The sequence below is a fragment of the Kogia breviceps genome, chromosome 15 (assembly GCF_026419965.1).
Source record: "Kogia breviceps isolate mKogBre1 chromosome 15, mKogBre1 haplotype 1, whole genome shotgun sequence".
Classification (NCBI taxonomy): Eukaryota; Metazoa; Chordata; class Mammalia; order Artiodactyla; family Physeteridae; genus Kogia; species Kogia breviceps.
Genome location: NC_081324.1, coordinates 80,860,834 through 80,878,689, shown reverse-complemented (window position 1 = coordinate 80,878,689; position 17,856 = coordinate 80,860,834). Strand labels below are relative to the sequence as shown.

Genomic DNA, 17,856 nt, shown 5'->3' with positions numbered 1-17,856 from the left:
GCATATGACAACAGGCTCCCTCTGGGCCTATCTAAGATGAGGGGCAATGGAAGGTACCAGAGAATATACAGGGAGTAGGAGCAGGGCTGGGGTGGGGGGTGCCTCCTGTTCACAAACATTCCTGTCTGGGCTGCAAGCCTGATTCTCAGCCTACAAGCCCTCAACCAGCAGTGGTAAAACAAGACGACTGCTCCAGGGGCCTGACAGATGTCAAAGAGCTCCTTAAGTGCCTTCTTAACAAACATGATTAAAGAAGCTAATAGGAAAAAAACCAAAACCAAAACCAACAAACACCCTCATCATGTAAACATTAGAAATGAGATTTTTTTAAAGTCCCAAGCCAATTCCTTACTTTATGTTAGATTTTTCACTATTGGTTAAGTTTCCAGAACTTACCCCATCACCTTATTCTCAATATGTACCTTAAGGTGATTTAAACCTGGGGGCACAGCCTGCAGAGCTGTACACTGGCTCCATGAGGCAGGGCTGCTCGGTGTTTTGATCACGTGGTACCTAGCATCTTGCCTGGCACTGAAGAAAACACTCAATAAATAGAACGATGAAGCAATTCTGGTGAAGGCCTCTCAGTTCCTCCTTACCTGAACAGGACTGGGTGCAGGATGGCTTCCACCATGTTGGCTTTGCTGCTGTCCAGTGGGGGTAGCTGAAGGCTGAGGGTGTGGAGTATGAGGGTGCAAGGTAGCATTAGGGTGCGCATACTGCTGGGCAAGGGAGCCAGTGGAAACTAAAGTGAAAGGAAAAGAAATGTGTATAATTGACAGGTGTCGTATCGCTCCTCTATGCCTCATCAACTTTCAGCTCATCCATAGTCTTCTTGATGCTCAATGCCTAACCAATCTCTGTATTTGACTCCATTTAAACCACCCACTTCTTAAAAAAACAAATGGGAAGTTACTGCTTAACAGTCAGACTAGCATTTTATTCATATAACATAGCTGTACCCATTATATCAAAATCTAATTAAATTTACCTCTAAGACAGTCACTGGGTTTCCTGAAAAGGCAACTTAAAAGCATAGACAGAAACAATTCAAACAATCCCACCTCTGCGATCTGTCTCTGTCTCTCACACACACACACATTTAGCTCAAGGCCATCATCTGGCTAACCTCACCATGCTACTGCCCTGGACCTGATGCAGTCCCGTGGGCACAGACTGTAGCAGGGCTGCAGTAAGGGGCTGGATAAGGTGTGTGTGGCAAGGTCAGGGCTCTGTCTTCAGGGCCAAATGACCACAGTCTCTCTCCACTGATCACAGAAGCCACTCTGCCACCCAGTTCATTCTCCAGGCCTCCCTGCTCAAGATCTCTCACCTTTGCTTTACAAAATCTAGTAAATGCGATTATACCTAAACTATGTAGAAAAACGAATTCCTTTCAAAGCATCCTAGCCTTGAAAAAGAATTTTACTAGCTAGAGTAACCTCAAAGGAAATACGATGAGCTAGTTTAAGTAAAAATGTGTTCATTAAAGCTAAGAACCCAAAGCCAATTATTTGTGAATCTCAGCACAGACCATACCTTGGCACAAAACAGGGAGATGAGGTATAAATTCATTTGTTCATGTCATCCCCAAACAGCAACTTGAGAATCAAAAGCACAAGACGGGTTCATTGCTTCCAGTGACTACTGATAGCACACTGATACAAATCTAACCATGATGTGGCAATGAGCTGAGGACAATGTTCTCAAGATGTATCTCCTCTTGGAAGTCAATGTGTCAATTCCAGAATAGTACTTCACATTCTTCATATGGTGTTACATACAGGGGACTGATGGGGAGAAGCAAGCACTGCTTTGGGATCAGGCACCCTAACAACAGCAGTCTAACAGGCCAGCTGCTGAGAGTTACCAGCATAGATGACTCTGGATGAGTCCAATGTAAATGTTATGCAGAGGGTTAGGTACATGAAACAATTCTATAATGCTTGACATTGTAGGGCCAAGGGCCAACATTCCAGCCCAACTGGTCATCTCCTCAACTGTATATGTATCCTTTAAGGAGAGAAGGGTGAGGCAAAGAGCAGTGCTAGGATCACCTGTGCACCCACTGCCAACACCACAGTGGCATCTATACTAACTTAACTCCCAGATTAGACTAAAGAAGCATTTTTGTTTACATTGGGAAAATCCCCTAGCTATAACAGTTAACATACACTGGAACATATTAACAAGGAAAACTGGCAACGTATTCTTTGGGTGTTTTTCAAGAAGTCAGTGACAGTTTTCTGGGACATGGGGAAAATAATGTGCTAACAGCTTTCTTGAGTTTCACAGTCCCATGTCGTTTTTCTAATTCATTGGCTTATTAAAAGGCCATTCTTCACCATCATATTCATTAAGTTAAGCTTCTGACCCCCAATAAACTGGGCACTGACTTAGTCTAAAAGACTTGAGAAAAATTTTGAACCCTTGTTCTTGTAAATATCTTACACTTATTTTTCAAATTTATTTTTAAATAATTAGAACAGCTACAAGTAGCTAGTGGCTACTGACTGGACATCATTATTTGTAGCACATTTCCTTCATCACAGAAAGTTTTATTGAATAGTGATATCTAGAGTCATTCATGCTCCCTTACTTTCAAACCACTTGCATTAAAATCCTCCCTACTATAAATTCTTAAATGTTTCATTTGTAACAATTCTAATCTGTCTGGGGGAAAGCAATTCCCGAATCCAAATTCTATTGATGAGGTTTCATAGAGTACAGAATCTCAGAGTTTCTATTTATTTAACCTTATTTATTCAAGAAACTTTTGTACCAAAAAGTTTTAAATTTCTTTTCTTTTGCGGTACGTGGGCCTCTCACTGTTGTGGCCTCTCCCGTTGCGGAGCACAGGCTCCAGAAGCGCAGGCTCAGCGGCCATGGCTCATGGGCCTAGCCGCTCTGCGGCATGTGGGATCTTCCCGGACTGGGGCACGAACCCGTGTCCCCTGCATCGGCAGGCAGACTCTCAACCACTGCGCCAACAGGGAAGCCCTAAATTTCATTTTTAATTACTTTTTAAGCAAAGTATTAAGGAAATAAAAAGTAACAATAATCAACTCTAGCTGGGTGCTATTTTATTAGCATTCATACATTAAAAAAGCATGGCCATCACAAAGAGAATAATTACACCCATGAAGTCTCATAATTAAATTATTCATCAATTAGAAAAATGTTAAAATCTTGAAATTATTTGGAGAGAATTAAGGATGGAAGTATTTTTTACTATGCATTTGAAAAAGGCATCTCTGTGATAGTTTACCAATACTGAAAGGCTATAGATAGAGTATTCTAATCTATATGTCATTTGCTTTCACAGCATAAATACTTCAAGTAATCCAAGCTGAATGCATCTAAATAGGCTTTTGTTTATAAAAACCATCCTTTCCCTATCTAAACACCAATAAACTGCAATGCATTATAAGAAAAACTAAGCAGATTTAAACATACATCATAGGCTACAAATAAAATGTGAGGATGTTTGATTAGAGGTATCTTCCTTTGTTCATCATCTTGCTTAAAAATGTTTGCTAAGCAAGTACCTTACCCAGGAATTCTTTTCCCCCTTCAAATATGAAAACTGAGTACCTAATTGGGGAAAGTGTGGAACTTATACACTTTAATAGTAAAAACAACAAAAATATACTTTGGTTCCTTGAAAGGCCAGTTAAGAAGGAGACAAAGACAAGTAGGATAAGAGGGAAATTAAAAGGCTGGGGGGCAGGAGGGAAGGCTGGAAGAGGGCAGTGGGAAGAGAGAGATAAGAGAAAGGAACCAAGATAGAGTAAATGAGGGGAAAAATCTAAGAGAATTAGGGAAAGGGAGAAGTGGAGCATGAAAGGCAGTAAATTCTGGGCTTTCCTGAGCTAAGCCTATCATTTAACTGCTTTTATTATACATGCTCATTAGCTAAAGATTCCAGAGAGGTTAAAAATAAAGTGATTTTTCTTCAAAATTCTGATTTAGCTATCCATCAGTTAAACTTCTATTTATAAAACCTAAGTTGCCGTCATGAAACCTGGATTAGTTCAAGCTAATCAAAGAAATAACCATTTTTTTGGGCCAGACCCAGTCCAGAAGTTTCCCGTCACTGTGTTCCTCGATATAAATGTTTAAAACTCTAATTATGTGATTTGTCAAATCCTCAAAACACTAACCACAATCCAAAAATCATTTCCTAAGCCATGATCTTACTGAAGCCAATGCAGTCCATAGAGATGTGCATTTAATTTAATATAGAAGTTATTAAATTAAACCTAATTTAATAACTAGGTTTTGTCATTTTTGACCTTGGATGTACAAGACATGAGAGAACACCAGCACGGCAAAACTTTAAAAATGAAACAAAACAAAATCTCCCAACTTTTAAATCTGATGTTAAATTCAGAAAAAAGGAAGTAAAGGAAAGTTGAAAACTCTTTAAAAGGAGAATAAAAGGCAACTAGACCAAACAAACCAGGACAAAATGCTTAGAAGGGGGTGGGGGTGGGGTATGAAACAGCAAATTAAATTACAAATAGCAGCCCCACTGTTAGTTTCTTTTAAAAGTACTGATATTCTCTTCTAGGGAAAGTTGTGCTAAGGCAGTTAATACTTAGGTGTGATGATTAAGGACCTTTTTAGCTACTTACCAGGAAACTGACTCCAAAACTACTAACAGAGACAGTAAGATGGTGAGGATAACTACATTTGAGACCTCAAACTGAGTACATAATAGAATTACTGACAGTGTCTTTTATATACTATACCACATACATAGTTTCCCTTTAACAGTTATATATACAGCAAGACTCCTTTTTAAAGAGCATCTATTAAAGGATTAAATTTGTTAACATTTCCTAGCACCAAATAAATAATATGTATGCACTTATTTTTGGATACCAAGTCAAGGCACAATTAATGAAAATTTAAGTCAAAATGTTTTCTAAATGCTTTTTAAAATTTGGCATCTAGTATATTCAGACATTCAACAATAATTTAAAATTTAGTCTCTAACATAAAATTTTAATCCTTAATATCCCCTAGAATATGGTATTTCACATAAAGTGACATATATTATACTGTCATACATTTCTAAAGGATTCCTGCAAGTTAGTGACTTTCCCATCCAAATATCAAAAGCCCATGAATAAGCCTTATTTTAAAATTTCCCTACCAATAGAGAAAACAAACCTTACGAGTTCATTTCCAAAAGCAATCCCTGGGCAGACTTTCTCCATTTAGGAGCAATCATTTACCTTTCCACTGGTGGTGAGAGGGGGCTGGTGTTGCCAAAGATAATCTCTGGTAGCTGCTAGGTCATGATTTCCCGCTTAAACTCAAGACATCTATGAGGTGTCTGCTACCTGAATATCATAAACCTGTAGCCATGCAAAGACTGAAAATACAGAAACGTTCCTCCCCTAGTATTTCAGCCCTATTCAATTAAATATCCTTGTAAGGATAAATTTTTTCTTACCTGGATACTTAAAAAAAAAAACCTAATGTTTTAAGCTTGTGGCTTGCTTTGTTTTAAAAACGGCTGTTTAGGAAAAGTTTCTCTGAACAAGGAGAGTATTAGGCATCTCCAAAACAGTCACGTGTTTGCTTGGTATGCAAAAATTAATTTCTGAAACAACTCAATTTTTAAATTAACTCCAGCTTTCTTAAGCTGGGTTATACTTCCTTTTTAAAAACTGAATTATTTTCATATATATATATTTTTAATGATTTTGTCTGGCACAAGGAAAAGATTGCTCAACAAGTCTACTCCCTTAACATGTATTCTTTAAAAAGTGTTTTACTGTTCAATTAAAATTAGTATAAAAAACCCAACTCACTGGCAAAGTAGAAAGAAGGGCTTGTCTCCTTGTTGTATGGTAATTTGGGACATGCTGAATTTGGGAAATAGAAAGGTTAATTAGCCTTTTAAGGTGTGCATTTTCCTAATTTTCTGGAAAGGTTGACATATTTAGTAATTTCTTTTTGTATTCATGCATAACTCATTTTTCTTATTTTACAAGAGATTCCAAGCACTTTAAACATCACTACAAAATTAAATAAGATAGGGCTGAAGCAAAAGACACTCTTCTTCTGTATTGGGTTGTCAAGTACCACATGCTCACTTACTTAAATGAAAGGAATAAAGTTATTATCTAATAAAAAGACCAACATTGCATTCCACTGAACAACCTTGATATAAATAATGTACCAAAACAAAATATTTACCAAGTTTAATTTAAAAGACTAATCCAATTTTGCAAATCATTAATAGAAATGTCACCTTACACCTTATTCTGTAAGGTGTTTACTAGGCATCTGGTAATGGATCCAAAAATTCAGAAACATAATAATATTAAACAAGGGTATGGTATCATTTCTTATTAAACTGTCTACACAAAGGTGTGTACGTGTGTGTGTGTAAGTACACTTGGAAGGATATGCACCAAAATGTTAACTGGTGATTGTAAGGGAGAAGATTAATAGGTGCATTTTAAATCTTTCTGCCTACTGTATTTTTGAATTTATCTGCATTAAACCACCAAAAATAAACCAAAAAAAGGATTCTGGATTTAACTCTTTCTGAGTAGAGAAAATTTCATTACTACTGTTTCTAAAAGGGAAAACAAAGTTAGACGAATGAAACAAAATGAGATGAATTATAAGAGTAGGTGTTAAGGAAACAAAGAGTAACTTATTAGGAGGAAGAGAGCAGAGGCAATGATGAAAGTGAAGTTAAAGTTAAGGTCAAAGAGATGAAGTTTGTGGTCAAAGTCCTTCCTAAGATATCTAGAAAGAGTACAAGGTCAACAACTCTTAGAATGTATCTCCTAATAATTTAAATGTTCAGTGATCTGTTAGCATATTTATATTAAATACACCAAAAAATTTAAAAACAATAACCAGCATTTCATTTTGTAGTCATTTCTATTCACAAAGGCTTTTGCTATGACCATAACAATTAATGAATGACAAAAAGGTGACATACAATTGTCATTAACATCTGGGTGCATATTCTTTTGTTTGCATTAAAAGTTTTAAAAAACCTAGATAGGATGTAGCTTAAGAATAAATATAAGTCATACTCAAAATATTTGGTTCCTTTCGGAATATAAACTGTTCAAGGGAAATGAATATAAAATTAGCATTTCTATGCAAGTTTTATCTTATAGTTTAAAATAACGTATTTAAAATTTGTCTATATTCGGCATAATTGGATTTGGAAGATCTAAAATAACTGAAATAAATTATTGAAGAATTAATGAACTTGCTACAGCAGATTAAATTATGGTTTATTGTGGTAAAGAACAAACTGATTCATTTCCCAGTGTTCTCTTTAGGGTATGAAGTATCCAAAACAGAACCAGCAATAATCATACCAAATCTACAGCTTTGCCCCAGCTGCCCTCATCAACACACATCAGTGAAATATAATACAATCTGTGTAAACTGCAGGAGAGTAATTCAGATTTGGCTGAGCAACTTTCTCCTGGTATCAAAGAACTAGCTTTGATGACTAATTCATTCCAGATTTCACTGGACATTAGGTCTAACATTTTGTTTCTTTGCAATATTTACTATTTACCCACACTTGAATGGACTTCAGGGTCCAAGATCAACTGCTTTTCAAATAGAAATATTCTGGGAAGGTAGTTATAAAAACCATTAGTGCTTCAAATACAGTATTTACTGTACTGGCTGTTTCAAATCAATGAACATCCAATCAACGGACAAAGTCAGATGTTGGTAGTGAGTGAATATACATTGAGGAGAAATATTCTGCTTGACATCACAGTATTACTACAATGTCTCAAAGGCGTGGGCACACAAATAGCTATCCTCTAAAAGCAATGGAAATTTTAGCTCAAGTTTCAGATCTTATTCCAAGGGGAGTATCCCAGAAAATGGGAAGAAAGAAATGTTTTTTCCACTTGTTACGTCAAGATGTATTCAGAAATGTGTAATATGTATAATAAACAATCATGATAAACTGTGTCACCTAAGACTTTAGCAAACGGGAAAATTATTGAAATGTATACAAATTGCATAAAAGTTAGTGTGATAAATCAGTGGTGCCTTTCACACATACTTAGTAGTCCTGGTTAAGACAACTAAAGACAAGCCAATGATAGGAGATCACAACCAAAATCATAAGCCAAATCAGTATGTCAATCTTTCAATTAAATTATAGATGGGCTTCTTGAAGGAAATGTTTTTCAAAATGGAGCAATCACATCATTTTAATTTAAAGAGCATAATCAACAAGAGAAAATTTTAAGTGTGGAAAATTAAGATCTGACAAGTATTTTATTAAAAAAAAAAAGCCTTTAATCATGTAAAATTCCTATTATTTGTGAACCAGTGGTAAAAGGAGCATGCCTCCAGAAAGAAAACATTAGCAGTGGGTTCCAAGTGACAAGAATGACTGTTGCTGCCTGAGTCCTAATCCTATAAACCTACAAAATGTTATAAACTGTTATCTAAAGTTAAAAAAAAAAAAATGAAAGCCTTTATATTCTTATTAGTCACTCAAAAAGTTTAAAGAGGTTTAAAAAAATGAAATGTCCATGTAGTTACATGTAATGTTAATTTCATTTTCATAGTGGTTCACTTTACAATTGTATGAATAAACTTAAATTTCTCTCCCTCTCCAAAAAACTGAAATGCCAATGGGAAAACCTAAATGACAGTACAGGAGTTCTCAGAAAAGTTCAAAACAAAATTTAGATCTTAATAAAACTGGTACTAATTAAAGGTGCATTTTGAAATATATGGGATGACCCATTAATTCTATATTACAAAATATAAGCAGAAATCTTATTTTAAATTTTAACATTGAAAACAATATTATTTTATTACTTTAGACAGTTGCAAAGTTGACTTGCACAAAGTTCTCCAGCCACAAAACTCAGATGGTAATTTTAGCTTATTACTCATATATATCGTTTAATTTTATATAGAATACTTTTCATTTTCATTTTATCACTGTATACTCATTTAAAGTATGAATCTGTCAAAAGCAGATCTAATATTACACAATTCTGATCACATGAAATACAGCATGATGCAGAAACATAGTAGCACTGTAACAACCAGCAATAAAATATGCAATGTCAGTGACCCCCGGAGTAAGGAGTGAAGCAGAAGGTTTTCTTGCTTTCATTACGGTAAAACTTTCTTGCATGCCTTCGGAAGGGTATACCAAATGATGTTACTGATGAGGAAGAGGAGGAAGATACCTTTCTCCACAAAAGATGCTTTTAAACACATTATTACATTTTAGTTAAAGAGAGACAATGGAACAGAGAGAAATTTCAAAGTAGAAATGATTTGCCAAGACTTATAGAGCAGGTTGGAGAGAGAAATGGATTCATCTTTTCTTTAGATTCTTGACCCGCAATGTCATAAAAGGCAGAGTTATTCTTAAACAGAGCATCTTTTCAGAGCTTAAAAACACAGTAAGAATAGTCACACACATTGAAAAAGACAAACAAAGTGCTTCCTACCATACATCGCATGCGTCTGCTCATGAGCCCCGTACTGAGTTGCTGAAGAAGATACTAAACCAGGCTGGGCATGTGTTGGTGGTGCCATCATTCTAGCATTACCCTGTATTACAGGACTATAGACATGAGGATGCTGTGTTCAAACAAAAAATAAAGAAAAAAACATTAAAGTACCAGATATAGTCAAGTAGATTTTAGTTATGTCTTAACTCCATGGTTTCCAGGTTTCCAGAAACAACTCCTAAAATTCTAAATCCTTTCTTGGCTAGAAAGGATTTAACCTTTGAAACGCTTACACTGATCAGCAACTTTCTATTAGGTTAAAAATGACCCTCAAATCCTTAGCTGCCTACCCCACCGTTAACGCATAGCACAAAATATAAAGGAAAAACCCCTTTGCCATACTAAAAGTTACTTCAATGGAACAACAACTAAGAGTTATTAGGTCATATCAGGCTTACCTGAGACTGATAATGTGGCACATGCTGAACAAGAGGCTGATTTGGAAACTGCTGAGGACTATAGGCAACATATTGTGTGGAATAAGCTGGTGGGGTGGCCACAATTGGTGGGCCTGCTGCTGAGGCTGGGTGCATCATGGTACTCTGATGATGCTGGTCTTGCCGTTGTTGGGGCATATTTGGTACTGCAGGAAAAAACGACGTAATGTTAGAACACAGCAGCTCCTTATTAGCATAAAATACATGAACATGGTCCACAAGGCTCTGCAAGATTGGGTCAAAGCCTACCTCTCGGATGCCATGTTATACCATACCCATCCCCCTTCAGCCACTATGGGCTGTTTTCCTATCATATATGCTATTCCTCAGCCTCAAACTCCTATCCCCTACTGCCAGGTTGGAAAACTGTCCATCAAGTGTCAGCTTGAAAGCAACATTCTCAGAGAGATACTCTGTGATGACCCCCAGACTTCATCAAGTCCCTGTAATTACAAGACTCTTACAGCACTACGAAATAACATTTCCCTCATACTTCTCATATACTCCCTGTTTGAGACACTGAATTATGGCATTGCTAGAGAAGGGCACTGGATTTTATTCAAAGGAAAACAAAAGTACAACAAAAAAGCCAAAACAGACCCGACACTTATCTTAACTCAATCTTTCTAAATTTCCTACCACTGAACTCTTGCTTTTTCAAACATAGCATCACACATTACCATATAGCACTTTTAAAAAATTGTAATAGCTCTTTTAAAACATTACTTTTTGTCTTTTATTATTCCACACAAATTTCTGCCTAAAATCTGCTCCATTAAAGCTCTAGTTAACAATTTAGCTCAACTGTCATCTACTCTGTATAGTCTTTCCCAGTGCCCCACAAGAGCTAGCTGCATGCTCTGTGTACCTTTTCCTCACGTGTTTATTACAGCACTGACTGTTGTCTGTGATGGGTTTATGGTGCTACGTTAACCAAGCCACTTGAGGGAAGAAGTTGTGAACCACCGCTTACAGAAAGACACAAAGAATGTGTAACTTCATATGTTCACAAAATCATCAAAACTGACTACACAGGTAACTGCTAATGTAGAGACAGAATTTGTCTTTTAATATAAATATTTGAAATTTTTTGCTAAAAATTTAATGACTGTTGCTGATACTTAGGAGAGCTAGTTATACACTGTGTTATCTAGTCAGAAAAGCAAACTTGAAAACAGAGAAAACCAATTAGGTAATACTGTTCTGAATTTAATCTTGAGGTTCCCGCATATTGAAAAAGCACACCCTTCTAGTAAAGAAAAGCCACCCCAAACTCAAATATCATTTTTATCACATGAAAGTTTGTCTAATTAAGCTGAATAAGCTTAACCTACTATCAGTATTTCTTTTCATACTTTACAACCCTCACATATTAAAAATTTTTTTCAAAAAGCCAGTCAAGTTTACTGATTTTTTTTTTTTTTTTTTTTTTTTTCGGTATGTGGGCCTCATTGTTGTGGCCTCTCCCATTGCGGAGCACAGGCTCCGGATGCGCAGGCTCAGCGGCCATGGCTCACGGGCCCAGCCGCTCCGCGGCATGTGGGATCTTCCCAGACCGGGCACGAACCCGTGTCCCCTGCATCGGCAGGCGGACTCTCAACCACTGCACCACCAGGGAAGCCCAAGTTTACTGATTTTTAAAAATAAAAAATTCTAGTTATAAAAACAATGCTTGGGACTTCCCTGGGGGATCAGTAGTTAAGAATTCACCTGCCAATGCAGGGGACACAGGTTCGAGCCCTGGTCCAGGAAGATTCCCACATGCTGCGGAGCAACTAAGCCTGTGTGCCACAACTACTGAGCCTGTGCTCTAGGGCCCGCGAGCCGCAACTACTGAACCCATGTGCTGCAGCTACTGAAGCCTGTACACCTAGAGCCCATGCTCCGCAACAAGAGAAGCCACCACAACGAGAAGCCTGCGTGCAGCAACGAAGACATAACACAGCCAAAAACTAAAAATTAAAAAAGAAAACAAAAACAACAACAAAAAAATGCTTGAACAAAATCTTAAAAGATAAAATATACAGAGATATACCTGGTTTTATGGTTGTATTACCCCCCACCCACCCAAACTGAATCTACCTTAATCTTAAACCACAGTTTAAACTGGCCATACTTCAGCCATTTCTTTATGTGAATGGTTTTCAACTGGGAGCAATTTTGCCTTTCAAGGGGCATTTGGTAACATCTGGAGACATTTTTGGTTGTCACAATTAGAGAAGGGGAGGACACTATTAGCATCTAATGGGTAGAGGCCAGGGATGCTAATAAACATCCTATAATACACAGACCCCACCCCAGTCTAACCCCACACACAAAGAATATCTGTCCCAAAATGTTCCTGACTTCAGCATATTTTCAAATACAACTAAATTTTTCTCACAGGACGCAAAAATGATAATACTGCATTACACACCAAGAAGACAAAGAGGTGGTTTTGTACAAAAAGGCACTACTATCATGAAGGAAAGATATGCCTTATATGATCTATGGCTGCATTTCAGAAGCAAGTCCTTAATTTTCCCTGTTATTTGAAGAGTAAAGCAGCAGGATATAAGATTAACAAAGACGGCAAATAGCCTTCATATACATAGAAGATGCAATGGAAAAGATGAACCCACTTTACACTAACGATAAAAAAAGAAAATACCTAAGGCAAAAACTGAAGAAACACATAAAACCTTTAAGAGAAACTTAAAAATACTACTGAAGGGGCTTCCCTGGTGGTGCAGTGGTTAAGAATCTGCCTGCCAATGCAGGGAACACGGCTTCAAGCCCTGGCCCGGGAAGATCCCACATGCCGCGGAGCAACTAAGCCCGTGTGCCACAACTACTGGGCCTGTGCTCTAGAGCCCATGAGCCACAACTATTGAGCCCGTGTGCCACAACTACTGAAGCCTGTGTGCCACAACTACTGAAGACTGCGTGCCTAGAGCCCGTACTCTGCAACAAGAGAAACCACGACAATGAGAAGGCTGTGCACCGCAATGAAGAGTAGCCCCTGCTCACCGCAACTAGAGAAAGCCCGTGCGTAGCAATGAAGACCCAACACAGCCAAAAATAAAAAATAAATTTAGAAAAGAAAGAAACAAACAAAACAACTACTGAAGGTAGAGAAGCAGATTTAAACAAGCAGAAATGCATCATTTGTTCATGGATAGGAAGACAATATAAAGATAGCAATTCTCCTCTAAGTTAATCTCTAAATTATATATTTATAAATTTAATGTAGTTCTAATGAAAATGCCAATTGGCAAACTGAATATTAAAACCCAGGAGTTCATACTAATAGAACAACAACAACGACAACAAACCCTCACTGGTCAACCTTTAGGGATAATAGGAAACCAACTCATTATTTTGAGAACTGCCTTGAAATGATAGGCAGTTTAGCTGCCTTTCTTTCACAAACTGTACCTCATGGTAACCAAATAGTTTGACAAGGTAAAGTTTTTCTTTATAGAAATAGTCCAGCTAATAACTGAAAAAGAGATGACAGAATGAGAATGCCATTTTGCAATCCTTAATGAAATAATGAATCTAGCACTAGACAGTGATTGTCAGTGCTGCTAAAACAAACAGAGAAGAGCTGGTATGAAACGTTATCCTGGATAGATAAGGCAGCCAAGTTACTCCTACTATCCAAAAAAAAAAGACAGAGGTAAGAAAATGACTCCTAATAAAAGTACACACATCATCTATGAAACATTCCAGGTTAAGTTTTAAAAAATACAAACTAATCTTTCTTATCTACAGTCAGTTCACAAGGACTATAGGGGACAGAGGAACACTTGAAACAATATCATAGGGACACAATCCATGAAATTCAGATGGTGGGAAAGAATATAGGACAAAACAAATTAGATTTAAATAAGATAGAAATGGAAAAAACTAAGGAGCAACCTATAAGAGAGAGTTAACATTGAGAGAAACCAATCAAATGAAAAGTGCAGATCCTGGCTTGTGGCTCAATAAGCCAACTATTAAGAAAAATCCATAAGACAGTAAGAAAAACTTGTGCTCTACACATTTGATAGGAAGAAATAACTATTAATTTTTTTAGGTGTGAAAAATGGTATTTTAACTATGGTTTAAAAAAAGAAAGAGTCCACAACTCTGTGAGGGTTATGAATGAACAAAACATGTCTTTAAAACTGTCATAATAAAAATTTACCACAACATAAAACAATTAAAAAAAAATGACTTAAACATGATAAACAAATGCAATTTGTAAATCTCATTCAGATCCTAACTGGAACAAATTAACTGTAAAAAAATATATGTATTTTAAAAATAGCCACAGAAATTTGAGGATATAAGGGAATTACTGTTAAGTCTTTTTGGTGTGATAATGGTATTGTAATGTTTTATGTTTGTTTTTAAAAGACCCCTTCTCTTTAAGAATTTTAAAATAAAGTATTTACAAATAAAATGGTGTATCGGGATATGCTTCAAAACAGTCTGAGAGGAGAGAGGTCCTGTAGATGAAACAAAACTGGCCATGAGTTAGTTTCTTTTTCTTTTTTAAAAATAAATGTATTTATTTATTTTCTTTTTGGCTGCACTGGGTCTTTGTTGCTGCGCGCAGGCTTCCTCTGGTTGCAGTGAGGGGGGGCTAGCTACTCTTCGCTGCCGTGGGCAGGCTTCTCACTGCGGTGGCTTCTATTGTTGCGGAGCATGGGCTCTAGGCTCATGGGCTTCAGTAGTTGCAACACACAGGCTCAGTAGTTCCAGCTTGCGGGCTCTAGAGCGCAGGCTCAGTAGTTCTGGCGCACAGGTTTAGCTGCTCCGTGGCATGTGGGATCTTCCCGGACCAGGGCTCGAACCCATGTCCCCTGCATTCGCAGGCGGATTCTTAACCATTTTGCCACCAGGGAAGCCCTGGCCATGAGTTTCTAACTATTAAAGCTGACCAATGAGTATTTTACACTATTGTACTAGTCTAACTGCTTATTTGTATATGTTTGAAATTTTCAGTAATAAAAACATTCTTAAAAGCCAACTGAGGGCTTCCCTGGTGGCGCAGTGGTTAAGAGTCTGCCTGCCGAAGCAGGGGACACGGGTTTGTGCCCTGGTTTGGGAGGATTCCACATGCCGCGGAGCGGCTGGGCCCGTGAGCCATGGCCACTGAGCCTGCGCTCCGCAATGGGAGAGGCCACAACAGTGAGAGGCCTGCGTACCGCAAATAAAAAAAGAGGGAGTTATATAAATTCTACAAAGCATATGAATTCTTTTACTACACATGAGTGGGCAAAAATCTTAAAAACCATAAACCAAAAAATCAAAAGGTAAATCACAGGAGAAAATCGTAACACTTCTAGGAAAAAAACAACCATAGGAGAAAATCTTTGCAACCTTGGAGTATGCAAATATAGGAAACAAAAATACAACCACAGAATAAAAATTGATCAAATGGACTCCAAAATGGATAAAGAAGCCATAGACTACAAGAAAATGTTTGAAATACAGAAAAAGGAATTACATTCACCCATACTCCTACTACTCAGTAAGGTAACTCAATTTAAAAAAGTATAAGGAGGGCTTCCCTGGTGGTGCAGTGGTTGAGAGTCCACCTGCTGATGCAGGGGACACGGGTTCGTGCCCCGGTCCGGGAGGATCCCACATGCCGTGGAGCGGCTGGGCCCGTGAGCCATGGCCACTGAGCCTGCACGTCTGGAGCCTATGCTCCACAATGGGAGAGGCCACAACAGTGAGAGGCCCGTGTACCAAGCAAAAAAAAAAAAAAAAAAAGTATAAGGAAAATCTTGATGCAGTGATATATAGTAATTCCTAGGAATATGATGTCTTCAAACAAAAAAACTCATGGGTGCGGAACAGTACATATAGTGTGCTTCGTTTTGTGTATGAGGGAAGAAAAATAAATGTCGACAAGGATGCCATGACAATTTAATCAGGAAAGAACAGTCTTTTCAACCAATGGTGCTGGGATAACTGGATATCCACATGCAAAAGAATGAATGTGGACCCCATCCTCATACTATACACAAAAATTACCTCAGAATGTATCACCAACCTAAATGTTAGAGCTGAACTATAAAACTCTTAGAAGAAATCACAGTATATCCTTGTGACCTTGAGTCAGGAAATGGTTTCTTAGTATGACACCAAAAGCAAAAGCAACAACAAAAATACAAATAAATCGAAGTTCCATCAAAATTTTAAAGCTTCTGTGCTGCAAAGGACACCATCAAGCAAGTAAAAAGACAACCCATAAAATGGAGAAAATACCTGTAAATCCTGTATCTGATAAAAGATTTGTATAGACTATATAAAAAACTCTTACAACTCAGTGATTAAGAGACAAATAACTTAATTAAAAACTAGGTCAAATATGTGAATAAACATTTCTCCAGAGAAGATATGCAAATGGTCAATGAACACATGAAAAGATGTTCCACATCATCAGTCACTAGGAAAATACAAATCAAAACCATAATGAAATACTATTTTATAACCACTAGGATTATGACAGACAACAAATGCTGGTGAGGATGTGGAGAAGTTGGGACCCTTGTACACTACCGGTAGGAATAAAAAATGGTGCAGCCACCCTGGAAAACAGTGTAGCAGTTTCAAAACTAATTCCACTCCAAGAGAAATGAAAACATAAGTCCACACAAAAACTGTACACTAATGTTCAGCATTATTTCACAACAGTCAAAAGTGGGAACAACCCAAAGAAGCATCAACTGATGAATGGATAAATAAAATGTGGTATCTATACAATGGAATACTATTCATCCATAAAAAGGAATGAAGTACTGATATATGCTCCAAAATGGATGAACCTTGAAAACATTATGCTAAGTGAAAGAACCCAGTCACAAACACTGCATTCAATATGATTTCATTCATATGAAATATCCAGAATAGGCAAATCTACAGAGAGAAGGTAGATTAGCATGTCTAGGGTATGAGTGTATATGCGCATGGGGTGGGAGGGGAACAATTACTAAAAGGTATGAGGTTTCTTTTTGGAATGATGAAAACGTTTTAAAATTGACTGTGGTGATGATTGGGTAACTCCGAGAATATCTTAAAACCCACCAAACTGTATACTTCAGAGGGATGAATTTTATCGCATTCGAATTACAGTTGACCCTTGAACAATAGAAGTGTGAACTGTGTGGGTCACTTATACGCAGATTTTTTTCAACAGTAAGTACTACAGCACTAAACGATACACTGTTGGTTGATCTAGAACTGTGGCCATGGAGGACTGACTATAAATTATATTCAGTTTTTGACTGCACAGAGGGTCAGTGTCCCTAACCCCCGGGTTGTTCAAAGGTCAACTATATATCTAAACAGAACCATTTAAAAAAAACAATGTATTATTTGCAAAGAAATAAATGTATACTTGCAAAAACAGACACTGTAAGGATACATAGAAAGTAACTTGAAATGATCACCTGCTGGTGATGGAAGGGATGACCCACATCTGGGATGGAGGGATGAGGGAAGGACAAATGAAGAGACTGGGATGAAAGCAACACTTCTCTGAATAATCTTTTTATGTAATTTCCACTTTGAAAATATATATTTCACACATAAAAATTAAAATTAATAAAAAAAACTATCCTTACAAATGATAACGAACTCAATCAGATTAACCTAACTATGTGTCAAACTGCTGACATAACTCAGTAACTATAGAAAATAGTATTTTGGAAGTAACAAGGGTAGCAACTCCTGACTCTGAAAATTGGCACTTAAAGAATTCTTAGTGGGCTTCCCTGGTGGCGCTGTGGTTGAGAGTCCGCCTGCCAATGCAGGGGACGCGGGTTCGTGCCCCGGTCCGGGAGGATCCCACATGCCGCGGAGCGGCTGGGCCCGTGAGCCAT

General features: G+C 37.5%; 2 protein-coding genes across 25 annotated transcripts in view; one reads left to right on the top strand and one right to left on the bottom strand.

Moving 5' to 3' along the window:
* Positions 1–17,856, bottom strand: part of ATXN2 (ataxin 2) — a 135,824-nt gene that overhangs the window by 13,181 nt on the left and 104,787 nt on the right. For 16 of the 24 annotated variants that reach the window (XR_010836769.1, XR_010836768.1, XR_010836771.1 and 13 more), the window contains 4 exons: positions 9,953–10,137; positions 9,492–9,624; positions 5,826–5,879; positions 600–745 (listed from right to left, as the gene is read on the bottom strand). Coding sequence is in view for 20 of the 24 variants with exons in the window: in XM_059040796.2 (XP_058896779.1) it covers positions 600–745; positions 5,826–5,879; positions 9,492–9,624; positions 9,953–10,137 (518 nt within the window). In the remaining 4 variants the exon portion in view is untranslated. The remainder of the gene's footprint in view (positions 1–599; positions 746–5,825; positions 5,880–9,491; positions 9,625–9,952; positions 10,138–17,856) is intronic. The other 8 variants (XR_010836770.1, XM_067014733.1, XM_067014734.1 and 5 more) reach the window with 1 other exon arrangement.
* Positions 1–17,856, top strand: part of SH2B3 (SH2B adaptor protein 3) — a 92,049-nt gene that overhangs the window by 44,799 nt on the left and 29,394 nt on the right. The window lies entirely within an intron of this gene.